General features: G+C 37.5%; 2 protein-coding genes across 2 annotated transcripts; both read right to left on the reverse strand.

The window, feature by feature from the left end:
- Nucleotides 1-652: 652 nt before the first annotated feature.
- On the reverse strand, nucleotides 653-2,075 carry LOC137659258 (cuticle protein AMP4-like). Its single transcript, XM_068394289.1, has 3 exons — nucleotides 2,067-2,075; nucleotides 1,120-1,361; nucleotides 653-856 (listed from the first exon to the last, which is right to left on the reverse strand). Exons 1-3 carry the CDS (start codon nucleotides 2,073-2,075, stop codon nucleotides 667-669), a joined length of 441 nt encoding a protein of 146 aa, XP_068250390.1. The 3' UTR covers nucleotides 653-666.
- Nucleotides 2,076-10,768: 8,693 nt separating this feature from the next.
- LOC137658341 (cuticle protein AMP4-like) lies at nucleotides 10,769-11,430 on the reverse strand. Its single transcript, XM_068393014.1, has 2 exons — nucleotides 11,226-11,430; nucleotides 10,769-10,958 (listed from the first exon to the last, which is right to left on the reverse strand). Exons 1-2 carry the CDS (start codon nucleotides 11,423-11,425, stop codon nucleotides 10,769-10,771), a joined length of 390 nt encoding a protein of 129 aa, XP_068249115.1. The 5' UTR covers nucleotides 11,426-11,430.
- Between the last annotated feature and the right edge of the window lie 1,070 nt (nucleotides 11,431-12,500).

Here is a 12,500-nt window from a genome sequence, read left to right on the forward strand (position 1 = left end):
GCAGATGAAATTGATAGAAATGCAATAAAGAAGGTATTCAGAAATTTTTTTTAAGGAACTATGAATATTTTGAAGTATATGCAGACTAGAGAGTTGCTGGTTTGATGTATCAGTTGATCTCACAAAAGAATGTATTTTTTACATGGTTGTATTGATACATAATCTAGATCAATTAAAAAGAGTAGTAAATATGTGTGAAAGCTACTAGACGAGATAAGTGTTCGACAAGGGAATTTGAAATGGTCTCTGTATGGAAAACTTATTAGCAGTGAATAGTAAAGAGAAGCTGCATGGGATGGTGAAGGAATTTGGAAAGAATTGCTAGATAGGAAAGATATCTGCAAAACTACAAGTAGCGGTCCGTGAATCGATTTGATCATGCCGGTTTGAAAATATGTCAACATACGTAAAAATTGAGAAGCTGTTGTCCCAATAGGTGCGATTGCTTCGTGTCTCAGACATAAAATCATTCAATAATAAAATGTTCTCTCATGAGATGACCATAGTTTTCTTTATGCCAAGTTGCAATATTTGATCAATCAATCAAGTCAAAAACAGCAGGATTAAACAAAACAGTGTATCACATCAATAGATCATTTATTGCGAATAAATATATCGGAGTATAAATATACGGTATAACTTGTCGAAATTCGGTCGGATTCAAGCTCATGCTTCGGTTTCTTCTTGAGCCTTGCGCTCGTCCTCAAGCCTGGCGAACTCGATCTGGTCGAGGACGAACTGTGGAATCGGGTGTGGGAATTCTGGAGCCACTGGGAGGAGGTCGGACTGAGGCTGGAATCCGTTTTCGTTGGCGACGAAGGACACTGAGGCGATGGAGCCGTCTTCCAAGGGGTAACTGAGGGAAAAGGTTGAACGATTCTATTTAGTATTGTATGCTATGGAGAACAAGAGTTATCTCTCTCTCTCTCTCTCTCTCTCTCTCTCTCTCTCTCTCTCTCTCTCTCTCTCTCTCTCTCCTCTTTCATAAGAATGAAAAAAAACAACTATCAAGCAGGAGATAAAGGAATATCTGTAATAGCAACAGCAACAACAACAGCAGTAGTAATAATAGCAATAATAATTATTCATGGCACAGTGCCAGTCAGTATCTCCTCTCACCTGTAGGATCCGATCATGTTGGAACCTCCCTCAGCGCCTTCAGATCCGGAGAACTCGAATTTGATTCCATTCTCGGCCTCGAAGTCGGAGCTGTGGGCTCCGTTTTCGTCGGGGTTGACCTGGGCGCTTCGCAGGATGGCCACGGGGACTGGGACTGCGGCCTCTTCCAGTTTCTCGGCCAGGGCAACGGCCACCAGCATTGCAATGATGATCTGCAAAAGGAAAGTAGCATTCGTTGTTGAAATAATGTTCCATTGGAATAAAAGGCATCAGTATATTTAGCAAAATGCATTCCAAAATTTATGCTAGGATCTGGAAACATTAACTCCTAATAGATGATCATGGTATCAACACTATGGTGGAAAATATGGGTTTGGAAGTATAAAAACATAATAAATGAAAGAGAGTTGTATAGATCTACCCTACAGCATTCTAGATAAGGATTTTTCTTCATTTTGGTCGAAGATTTTATGAGAAATATACTTGAAATATAGTGTTTTGGAGTCACAGATTCAGGCCATTAAAATCAAATACAGAGAGGACGCGATTACGTTGAGATAATTCTAAAGATACTTAAGTTAAGATATGAATAAACAAAACACACTGCCACAGGTATTTTACAAGTAAAAATTCTTCTTTAAAATATTTCTCCTAAATAAAGTAAAATTAAAATATAGACTTCAAAGTAGTTTACAGCTTCTATACTTTCTTAAATAAAAAGGGTATTATAATCTTAAACCTATGAAAGTACAGAATATCTAATTCCCAATATTCAAAGAAAGCAAAATTTGGGTTTGCAGCATCTAAAATTAACTCTCCATCCTCCAAAATCAACAAAAATTCAGTTCACAGCTTCACAAGAAGGCAAAAATCTAACATTATTGGAACATGATTTTTCCCAACTAAAGATCTATCTCTCAGCTTCCGAAAGAGACGTCTAAACTCACCATCTTCATCTTGAGAACTGTGTGTGGAGACAGGGACGGATCGAAGTGTGTGTGTCTATGGGTCCTTAGTCCCTCTATATATATACAGCCACCAAACGACGCCATCCAGAGGTCAAGACGATCGGATCAACATCCAGACCAAGGTCACTTGAGGTGATTTTTTTATTCCATCCCTGAAGATAAACATACTGAAGCCTTTCACTGGATTATATATCCTTCTGCTCTCTCTCTCTCTCTCTCTCTCTCTCTCTCTCTCTCTCTCTCTCTCTCCTCTCTCTCTCTCTCTCTCTCTCACTTCCATGTATCCTTTTTATGTAACATGACTTATCAGCTCTGACCTTCATTGCCCCAGTCACCCTTTTCTTATTCACTCGTCATAAAACTATAACTTTGGTCCTTTATTTCCCAAGTTAGCCCCACCCTTCATAGTCCCAGTCTCATTATTCACAGTCACTATCATCCTTTTCCTTGCGATCATAGCGATTATGAAAGGAATGTTCCTGCCCCTTCCCATAGCGTACTTTCGCCACAGAACTCTTAACTGTTCAGCCACACCTTGCATCGATCTATTCTCTTAACAGTTCAGTGTCACTTACGTTTGGTATTATGCTTCCTATGACCCTGTTCACTCAATGGGTGTCCTTAACAGCGTCTCATCTCCCATTAGTAACTGAATTTAAGGGTGATTAGGAGCTCCTAAAAGCAAACATACGGCTCTAGGAGTTATGGGAGGTCTGGTTTAACGACCGAATTACTTTTTTATGAGTTTTAGAACCAGTTTAACGACTTAACTGCTTCGTTTCATTGTATTTATGTATTATTTTAACAGATTTTGGATCAGAGAGGATCAGGATAGTCGGGGGCGTAGAATCACAAAATAACCTTAGCATCTTTGGGCGTTTGGAACTTATTCTTCAGGCGTTGATCACCGAATGTTTATCAGTGTCCTACATTGTAATTCTCTCTCTCTCTCTCTCTCTCTCTCTCTCTCTCTCTCTCTCTCTCTCTCTCTCTCTCTCTCTCTCTCTCAATTGAGAGGGGACATTGCTCTCAGAGATTTTTTTTCCATAAACTGAAAGATGTCGTTGATATAATGAGATGAAAAAAAATCCTCAGAGGTGATCAGTTTCCATTTACGGTTTCTGTCACGACATTTGTATACTGGAGAGTTTAAGTCAAGGGTCAAATGAGTGTCCAATGATCAAATGACGCTTTTAAAGCATGTGAAAGTTATGATAATAATTGCTATAAAAAATGTAATTTGATATTACTGTTCAAAATAATTAACGATGAACGTAAGTTTTGAATTTCTATTTTCCTTTGAGTTTTAAACTAGTAAGGATTCCTTAAGGGGTATTTATTCATTTCTAATTTGGACAAAGAAAAACTTGAATTATCAAAAAATGTTCACAATCCTTTGAATGATTCATCTTTTCTTAGTAAATGTTTTTCTATCTAAGAAATAAATAAGTATAATAATATGATAATTTTTTGTTTTTCTCTTAGTGCTGATAATTTTTGTGCAACCGAAGTAACTAATCTAGGTTAAATTGATAAATAAATGATATGGGAAAATAATTGAAGTTATTGTTTTATGTACTGAATATAAACAATGTGGTTACATACTGCATATATATATATATATATATATATATATATATATATGTATATATATGTATATATATATAATATATATATATAATATATATATATATAATATATATTTATATATATCTATCTATCTATATATATATATATATATATATATATATATATATATGCATAAAAAAAGAAACTTATTTAATGAGATGGTCTTAAGAGTGTTAACTTATGCATTAGAAACTTGAAGCCTTACTGAAGACTTACAACATATGCTAGTTACAACTCGAAGAGCTATGGAAAGAATAGTAATGGGAATAACACTAAGAGACAGAAAAAGTAGAGAATATTCTAACCGCATGTAAGAAAAAGAAATGGACATGGGAATGACATATAATGAGGACAACAGACAATAGATGGACATTAAGAATAACAGAAAGGGTCTCTAGAGATTGTAATAAAAAGCAGGGGAAGGAAGTGAAGACGACGAATTGACGAACTAAGAAAGCTTTCGGATGTGAATTGGCACAGAAACCTCATAAATTGACGAATTGTGGTTGGACATGTCTGAGGCCTTTGCTCTGCTGTGGACTAAGAACAGTTGACGATGATGGTGATATATATATATATATATATATATATATATATATATATATATATATATATATATATATATATATCCTAATTCTTGTAAGAATATATGTGTTGTACATCAAGGTAAATGAACTCTATAATTATGAGAATTCCATTAAACCTAACTATTCAGCATGGTGTTGTAGTAAGATTTTATCTTGCTTGCGAGGGGAGTTAGTTGCCTTTGTGCGTTCAAGTAGACATGGCGCTCACCTGAGAGTGTCAGCTGTACAGTGTACTCATGAACCTTATGTAATAAAGTGAAAAAAACCCATATTCCGATGTCTCATTATCCGTGGGCATGTGACATATTTGTGTCAGGTGTACAAACACGTCTCTTTGTGCATGCTGTGAACGAAGTTGTTCTTTGAGCCGGTAAAATAAAAGTTCAAGATGCCTAAATACACAAGGACGAACATGGCATACACTGCTACTGCAGAAGATGAAAATGAAGGAGCAGTTGGTTATAGACATGAAGAATATAGACAGGTACTAAGAACACAAGAATTGGAAAATAAGTTAGATAACTTAGAAGAGTTAATAAACAGAATCTTGGTTGAACGAGAAGAGGAGGATCGTGCAACCACAGCATATCTGACGTACATAAACGAAGTGCAAACGCACACAAGTGAAAGGACAGATGCATAGCCGAGTGAAGATAACATTGTAGTTCGGTAACTGCCAGAACTCCAGGCAAGTGTAGGCCTTTTGATGATCAGTGGCCAAATGAAGGGTTTCAATCGATTCAAGTGTTTTTGAGAGAATTTGAAGTAGCCACATATGGGTGGTCGGAAAGAGAAAACGCTATTCAGGTAATTAGATTGCTGAAAGATGCTCCTGCAATATAGGTAATGTGTTGGCCACAAGACAGTTTAAGAAGTTATACTGAAGTAAAATGATGTTTAATTGAGAAATATGCCTTGCCTGATGCGAGAAAGGGGGACATAAAAGAAAATTACAAACCCATAATTCGGGAAGGTGAATCCGTTCTTAATTTTGCAACTCACATTTTTCAGGATTGCGATTCGTTTGCTTCCCAAGAGTTCCAATCTCCCAGAAGTTGATAAGAAAGCCGGTAAACATATTCGCAGATTAGTAAACCCATATTTATGTGGTTATTTGTTAGATGACAATCGCTTGTTATCAGACGTAGTGAGCGCGAGAGAGGAAAAGTGTTGTCTCCGCAGACACTTACGAGCGTATCAGTGACCCCGTGTCGTCCTATTCCGGAAGGAAACAAGGTCGTTGTTAAACCCCATGACAATTGGGCGCATGTAATCTTAGAGGGCTTATCGGAAATAAAAGAGAACAGAGCTGATATATCGATAGTTAATTTGTCAAATAAAAGAGTTGTGTTAGGAAGGGATTCTGTGTGTGAATTAGTCATGTGAAATTGCATATTATGGGATGTTGGGAGCCACAACTCCAGCCCGCATAGACGAACACTCAGAATTTGATTACACAAGTGCGAAAACTATGTCCGTCAGAATATCAACCTGTAGTTAGTGACATTATCAATAATTATTCCGATGTAATTGCAATTGGAGATGAGCCACCCGGGGTGATTGATCGATTTCCCTTTAGCATCGAAACTGGGCAGGCAGAGCCGATCAGGTCAAGGCCTTATAAGGTACCCATTCATTTCCAGGGAGAGATAGAAAGGGTAATTAGTAAATTAAAGGAACAAGGGATAATCGAGGAGAGCGAATCCCCCTGGGCTTCTCCAATTGTAGCTGTTAGGAAAAAGAATGGCTTGGTAAGATTGTGTGTTGATTATAGGAAGTTGAATGCGGTCACTAAGGATAATGCCTTTCCGTTGCCCTCGATCGAACAAATACTTGTGAAGGTACGGGATAGTAAATATTTTACAAGTGTTGATTTAAAATCTGGATACTATCAAACACCCATTCAGGAAGACAGTAAATGTAAAACGGCATTTATAGCTAATGATCAACTATTTCAGTTTAATTTTCTTCCTTTCGGTGTTAAAAAAGCTCCAAGTCATTTCTCTAGAGAAATGATGGTGGTGTTGTCTCCCTTAATTGGCCATAATGCTCTTGTTTATGTAGACGATATCATAATTACAGGGAAAATGGCCGAAGAACATACTAATAATATTCGTAAAGTTTTAGAAGGATTGCAACGTAATGGTATGAAAATAAATTTGTCAAAGTGCAAATTTTTCTGTAAAAAGGTCGAATTTTTAGGTCACATAACCCCAGAAGGTATCCAACTCTGCATCAGTAAAGTAGTGGCTATTAGAGATTTCCCCAAGTCACATAACCCTAAGGAAGTAGCTGGGTTCCTTGGGCTTGCTGGGTATTACCATAAATTCATAAGAGATTTTGGAGAGATAGCGAGACCCTTAGATCCTTTAAAGAAGCAAAAAGTAATAAATTGGGGAGTGGAAGAAGAAAGGGCCTTCAACCATTTGAAAGCTGCCTTAACTAGCAATGACTTACTCGCATATCCTAGATTCGATCGGCCGATTTTAGTGACGACAGATGCGAGTAGCTTAGCTATTGGTGGCGTAGTTTCTCAATGAGATGATAAAGGTAGAGAGCGACCCATTTATTTTGCTTCCAGGGCATTAAAGGGGGCAGAAAAGAATTTTGGTACATTCGATCGAGAGGCTTTGGCTATTCTTTGGGTTCTAGAGAGGCATTGGTTCTTTTTATTAGGTCAGTCGATTGAGTTGCAAAGTGATCATCACCCCTTACATGACCTCTTTTACAAAGGAGATTGGACCTCTCGACAACCGAGATGGATTGAAAGATTGTTAGAATTTAATATAAAGGGTTTTCACCACATAAAAGGTAAAGCTAATAAGGTAGCTGAGGCCCTCTCTTGAGGTACAGTAATAGGAGTAACAACTAGGGCACAAAAGAGGAACGAAGAACGTAATGAAAATATTGAAGACCTCCATAAAAATAGAGAGAATAGAGAACGGGATGTGAATTCTCCCGAGGAACAATCAGAATACGGAAGCAGAGAGAGAGAGAGAGAGAGAGAGAGAGAGAGAGAGAGAGGTATTAGAGCAGTGAAGGTGAATATATGTGGGTGGCCGAGGACATGACCAGGGGTGTCCAGAATGGATGCCCTGATGATGCCGGTGTGATTGACTTGGGAGGTTGGGACATAAAAGAAGTCCGAGAGGGACAGAAAAAAAGAGGAATGGATGGAAAGAGTGCGAGCAGGGATTAAAGGGGAATCGGAGAGTTACCCGTCATTTCTGAATGTGCTACGCGAGAATTTTTTTTTATAGGAAATGATATCTTAAATTGTGCTTACGAGAAGAGGGGAGGGGAATTTTGTGCATGGGTAGTTCTTCCTCCCTCTTTGATTAATCGAGCCATCCACATTGTACATGCAAGTCCGTATGATGGGAATTGAGGGATTGATAGAACATTAAGGAGAGCATGCGAATTTTAAAGGGTGCATATGGATGTGGTAGGGTCATTTCCTACTGGTTTAACAGAACATAAGTATATATGTGTATTGGTGTTGCATTTATTCGGTACACTCATACTTACACAATGTTGGATAAAACGGCAAATTCATTAGCCCAGGCGCTGTGTTCTTCATTACTAGGTTTGGTTGCCTGAAAAATTTTATAAGTGATAATGGAGTTTATGAATAAGGTGGTGATATCAGTCACGGACTTAATGAAAATTGAACACTTTTCATTGACCGCATATAGGCCTTCAGCTAATGGCTTAGTGGAATCACTTAATAGGGAAGTAGTCCGAACTTTACGTTATTTAGTGGCTAATGACCCTCTTCATTGGCATGCCATGCTTCCTACAGCTGAGCTAGCTATGAACATTGCATATAATGCTTCGCTCAGGGACACGCCTTTCTTTATAGTGTATGGACAGGATCCTGTGTTACCATATACAGTCCTCATTAATTCGCAACAATTGCGAAATTATTCGACTGAGCAGTACCGTGTATATTTATTAAATCTTGAGGAGAGTAATGAACACCACTGAGAGGTGTTTGGAAAGAGCTAATGAAAAACACAGCTCAAAGTATGATGGTCGGTTCAAAACCGCACCGGTAAAAGTATTTGCGGGCGATCATGTGTATTTGAAACGATTCCAACCTAGGAAACACAAACTAGAGCCAGCGTATTTGGGTCTGTACCGAGTAAAAATGGTTAAATATAACACAGTTGTGATACAAAGCATTGTTAATGGCGCAGTGTCTGAACATCATCAGGCACACATTCATGTGGTGCCTGAAGAGGTGGTTTTCAAAAGTGTCAATCAGAGTGTTCCTCTTTACCCCTGCATACGTGACATTCCTCGAGTTGATGAGTAGAATTTTGTTTTCCTTTGTTGTTGTTGTTGTTTGAACAGACCTCATTTCTTCTTTGGACTTGATAATAACAATGTGTTCTTATATTGATGCTTAATGCATATGTAAAGTGTTGTGGTAATTTTGCTGAGTGTGGCAATACGTATGACATGCTGTTGAGTGAACCTAAAAACAATCAGAGGTTAAATAGGTCAGGTGAGATCCGTCAGGCGGATGCTGTATTATTCATGTATTTATATGATTCCTGGTTGCTGGGGCCGGGGTGGTTCCCGAATGGCAAGTGGCTGGGGGATTAAAGTTCAGCCTTGAGAATAGGCAGTGTTAGAGAATGTGTAGATGTGAATATCTTATACTTAATGTTTTAAGAGAAGGGTGGGAAGATAAATGATTTTGGGGGGACAACGGCTAGTGGCCACTGGTTGATAGTTGCAAGTGCAAGTGTAGTAGTGATTTAAAATAAATGGCGAAACAGTGATGGTGAGTTGTGTTGGGAAATTGTGCCGTAAACCCAGACAAGTAAAATTGAGGGATAAAATAATATCTATTCATACCCCTGTCCAGCCCAAAATGCCCGTATTGCCCGCAACCAGAGGGATGTTATTGATGAAGTTGTGTAATACTGATGTTGATATGATTTTTTTTCACTTTGGGTATTCTGTATTTTAGTTGCAGAGGTCATAAGAAATGAGTGGAATTATTTATATTGTATTGTGTAAATTTTTACGTGCAATATTTTTTTTTTTATTTTTTTTTGTGGAAGATGTGTTATTTTTTTTGGGTGATTTCTATATATATATATATATATATATATATATATATATATATATTGTGTTGCATTTCTGTTTAGTACATCCCATGCCTATTCAGGATCGGAGTGTCATCCATATATCAAAGACTAGAGAGGGCGAGTGCGCACCTCCTCCCGGAGTGAGGACCTTGGGGGGGGGGGCTGATGTACTTATGTGTTGTACGTTAAGGTAAATAAACTCTATGATCATGAAAATTCCACAAAACCTAACTATTCAGCATGTTGTAGCAAGATTTCATCTTGCTTGTGAGGGGAGTTAGTTGCCTTTGTGCATTCAAGTAGACAAGGCGCTCACCTGAGTGTCAGCTGTACAGTTCACTCAAGAACCTCTTGTGATAACGTGAAAAAAACCCATGTTCCAATGTCTCATTATCCGTGGACATGGGACATATATATATATGTATATACATAGGCATATATCTATATATATATATATATATATATATATATATATATATATATATTTACATATATATATGTATGTATGTATATATATATATATATATATATATATATATATATATATATATATATATATATATATATGTATATATATATGTGTATATATATATGTATATATGTACATATATATATGTATTATATATATATATATATATATATATATATATATATATATATATATATATATATATTTTATTTATGTGGCTTTTGTATTTTGGTAAGCATTTGGGATTAGGTTCTTTATTCTATTTTCTACACACAATCATGTCAGTGACCCATGACAGTCGAGTGACTACCAGGTACTGAATTTTACTACTATGGTCAACAGAATCAAGATGACGGTTTAGGCCTCAAAGAATTCGTCATCATCCGTGACAATATCATTAGCCCTCTTGCCTGTGTGGAAATTGAGATATCCACCTTACGTCAATGTTTTATATGTATGTAATAATATGCATGAAGTTAATTCTAGTAGTCAGACCTTCTCCATCATAAGGCTCAATACTACACAGTATTCTAGAAGTTTTATTCCAGTTGTGACCAAGTTGTGGAATGATCTTCCTAATCGGGTAGTTCAAACGTGCAGCAAAAGTTTTTATGTTGAACAAGCTGACGTAAAACTTCTTATAGCTTATATATGAAATATCTGTTTTAAAGTTGTCAATGTTTATGAATTTTTTTATTTCAATTGTTTATTACTTCTTATATCGTTTATTTACTGTATTTCCTCATTTCCTTTCCTCACTGGATCAATCAATCAAGTAAAAAACGGCAGGATTAAACAAAACAGTGTATCATATCAATAGATAATTTATTGCGAATAAATATATCGGAGTATAAATATACTGTATAACTTGTCGAAATTCGGTAGGATTTAAGCTCATGCTTCGGTTTCTTCCTGAGCCTTGCGCTCGTCCTCGAGCCTGGCGAACTCGATCTGGTCGAGGACGAACTGTGGAATCGGATGTGGGAATTCTGGAGCCACTGGGAGGAGGTCGGACTGAGGCTGGAATCCGTTTTCGTTGGCGACGAAGGACACTGAGGCGATGGAGCCGTCTTCCAAGGGGTAACTGAGGGAAAAGGTTGAACGATTCTATTTAGTATTGTATGCTATGGAGAACAAGAATTAGTTTTCCCTCCCTCTCTCTCTCTCTCTCTCTCTCTCTCTCTCTCTCTCTCTCTCTCTCTCTCTCTCTCTCACACACATAAGAATAAAAAAAAACAACAACTATCAAGCAGGAGATAAAGGAATATCTGTAATAGCAACAGCAACAGCAGTAGTCATAATTGAAATAATAATTATTCATGGCACAGTGCCAGTCAGTATCTCCTCTCACCTGTAGGATCCGATCATGTTGGAACCTCCCTCAGCGCCTTCAGATCCGGAGAACTCGAATTTGATTCCATTCTCGGCCTCGAAGTCGGAGCTGTGGGCTCCGTTCTCGTCGGGGTTGACCTGGGCGCTTCGCAGGATGGCCACGGGCACTGGCACTGCGGCCTCTTCCAGTTTGTCGGCCAGGGCAACGGCCACCAGCATTGCAATGATGATCTGCAACAGGAGAGGAGCATTCGTTGTTGAAATAATGTTCCATTGGAATAAAGGGCATCAGTATATTTAGCAAAATGCATACCAAAATTTGTGATAGCATCGTGAAACAGAACTCCTAATAGATGATCGTGGTATCAATACTACGGTGGAAAATATGGGTTTGTGAGTCTAAAAACATAATAAATGAAAGAGATTTTTATAGATCTAGCCGATAGCATTCTAGATAAGGATCGTTCTTCATTTTGGTTGAAGATATTATCAGAGATATACTTGAAATATAGTGTTTTGGAGTCACTGATTCAGTCCATTAAAATCAAATACCTAAAGGAAGTGATTACAATGAGATAATTCTAAAGATACGTAAATTAAGGATATGTACAAATGATAAACTCTGCCACAGGTGTTTTACAAGTAAAACATCTTCTTTAGCATATATATCTCCAAATAAATTAAATTAAAATATAGACTTCAAAGTACAGTACAGCTTCTATACTTTCTTATATAAAAAGGGTATTAAAATCTTAAACATATGAAAGTACTAAATATCTAACTCCCAATATTCAAAGAAAGCAAATTTTGGATTTGTAGCATCCAAAATTAATTCTCCATCCTTAAAAGACAACAAAAATTCAGTTCACAGCATCACAAGAAGACAAAAACCTAGCATTATTAGATCAAAGTGTTTCCCAACTACAGATCTAACACTCGGCTTCCGAAAGAGACGTCTAAACTCACCATCTTCATCTTGAGAACTGTGTGTGGAGACCGGGACGGATCGAGGTGTGTGTCTATGGGTCCTTAGTCCCTCTATATATATATACAGCCACCAAACGACGCCAATCCAGAGGTCAAGACGATCTGATCAGCATCCAGATCAAGGTCACTTTAGGTGGTTTTTTCTATCATCCCTGAAGATAAACAATACGGTGGCCTTTCACTGGATTATATATCCTTCTGCTCTCTCTCTCTCTCTCTCTCTCTCTCTCTCTCTCTCTCTCTCTCTCTCTCTCTCTCTCTCTCTCTCTGTCCTCTTCCATGTATTCCTTTTTACGTAACATAACTT

Source organism: Palaemon carinicauda, chromosome 19 (assembly GCF_036898095.1).
Source record: "Palaemon carinicauda isolate YSFRI2023 chromosome 19, ASM3689809v2, whole genome shotgun sequence".
Taxonomy (NCBI): Eukaryota; Metazoa; Arthropoda; class Malacostraca; order Decapoda; family Palaemonidae; genus Palaemon; species Palaemon carinicauda.

Bases quoted from the DNA above. Each gene is read 5' to 3' on its own strand.
- LOC137658341 (XM_068393014.1), bottom strand. From the start codon at position 11,425: ATGCTGGTGGCCGTTGCCCTGGCCGACAAACTGGAAGAGGCCGCAGTG. The intron at 10,959-11,225 runs GTGAGAGGAGAT...CTTTTCCCTCAG, and splicing joins AACATGATCGGATCCTACAG to TTACCCCTTGGAAGACGGCT.
- LOC137659258 (XM_068394289.1), bottom strand. The intron at 857-1,119 runs GTGAGAGGAGAT...CTTTTCCCTCAG, and splicing joins AACATGATCGGATCCTACAG to TTACCCCTTGGAAGACGGCT.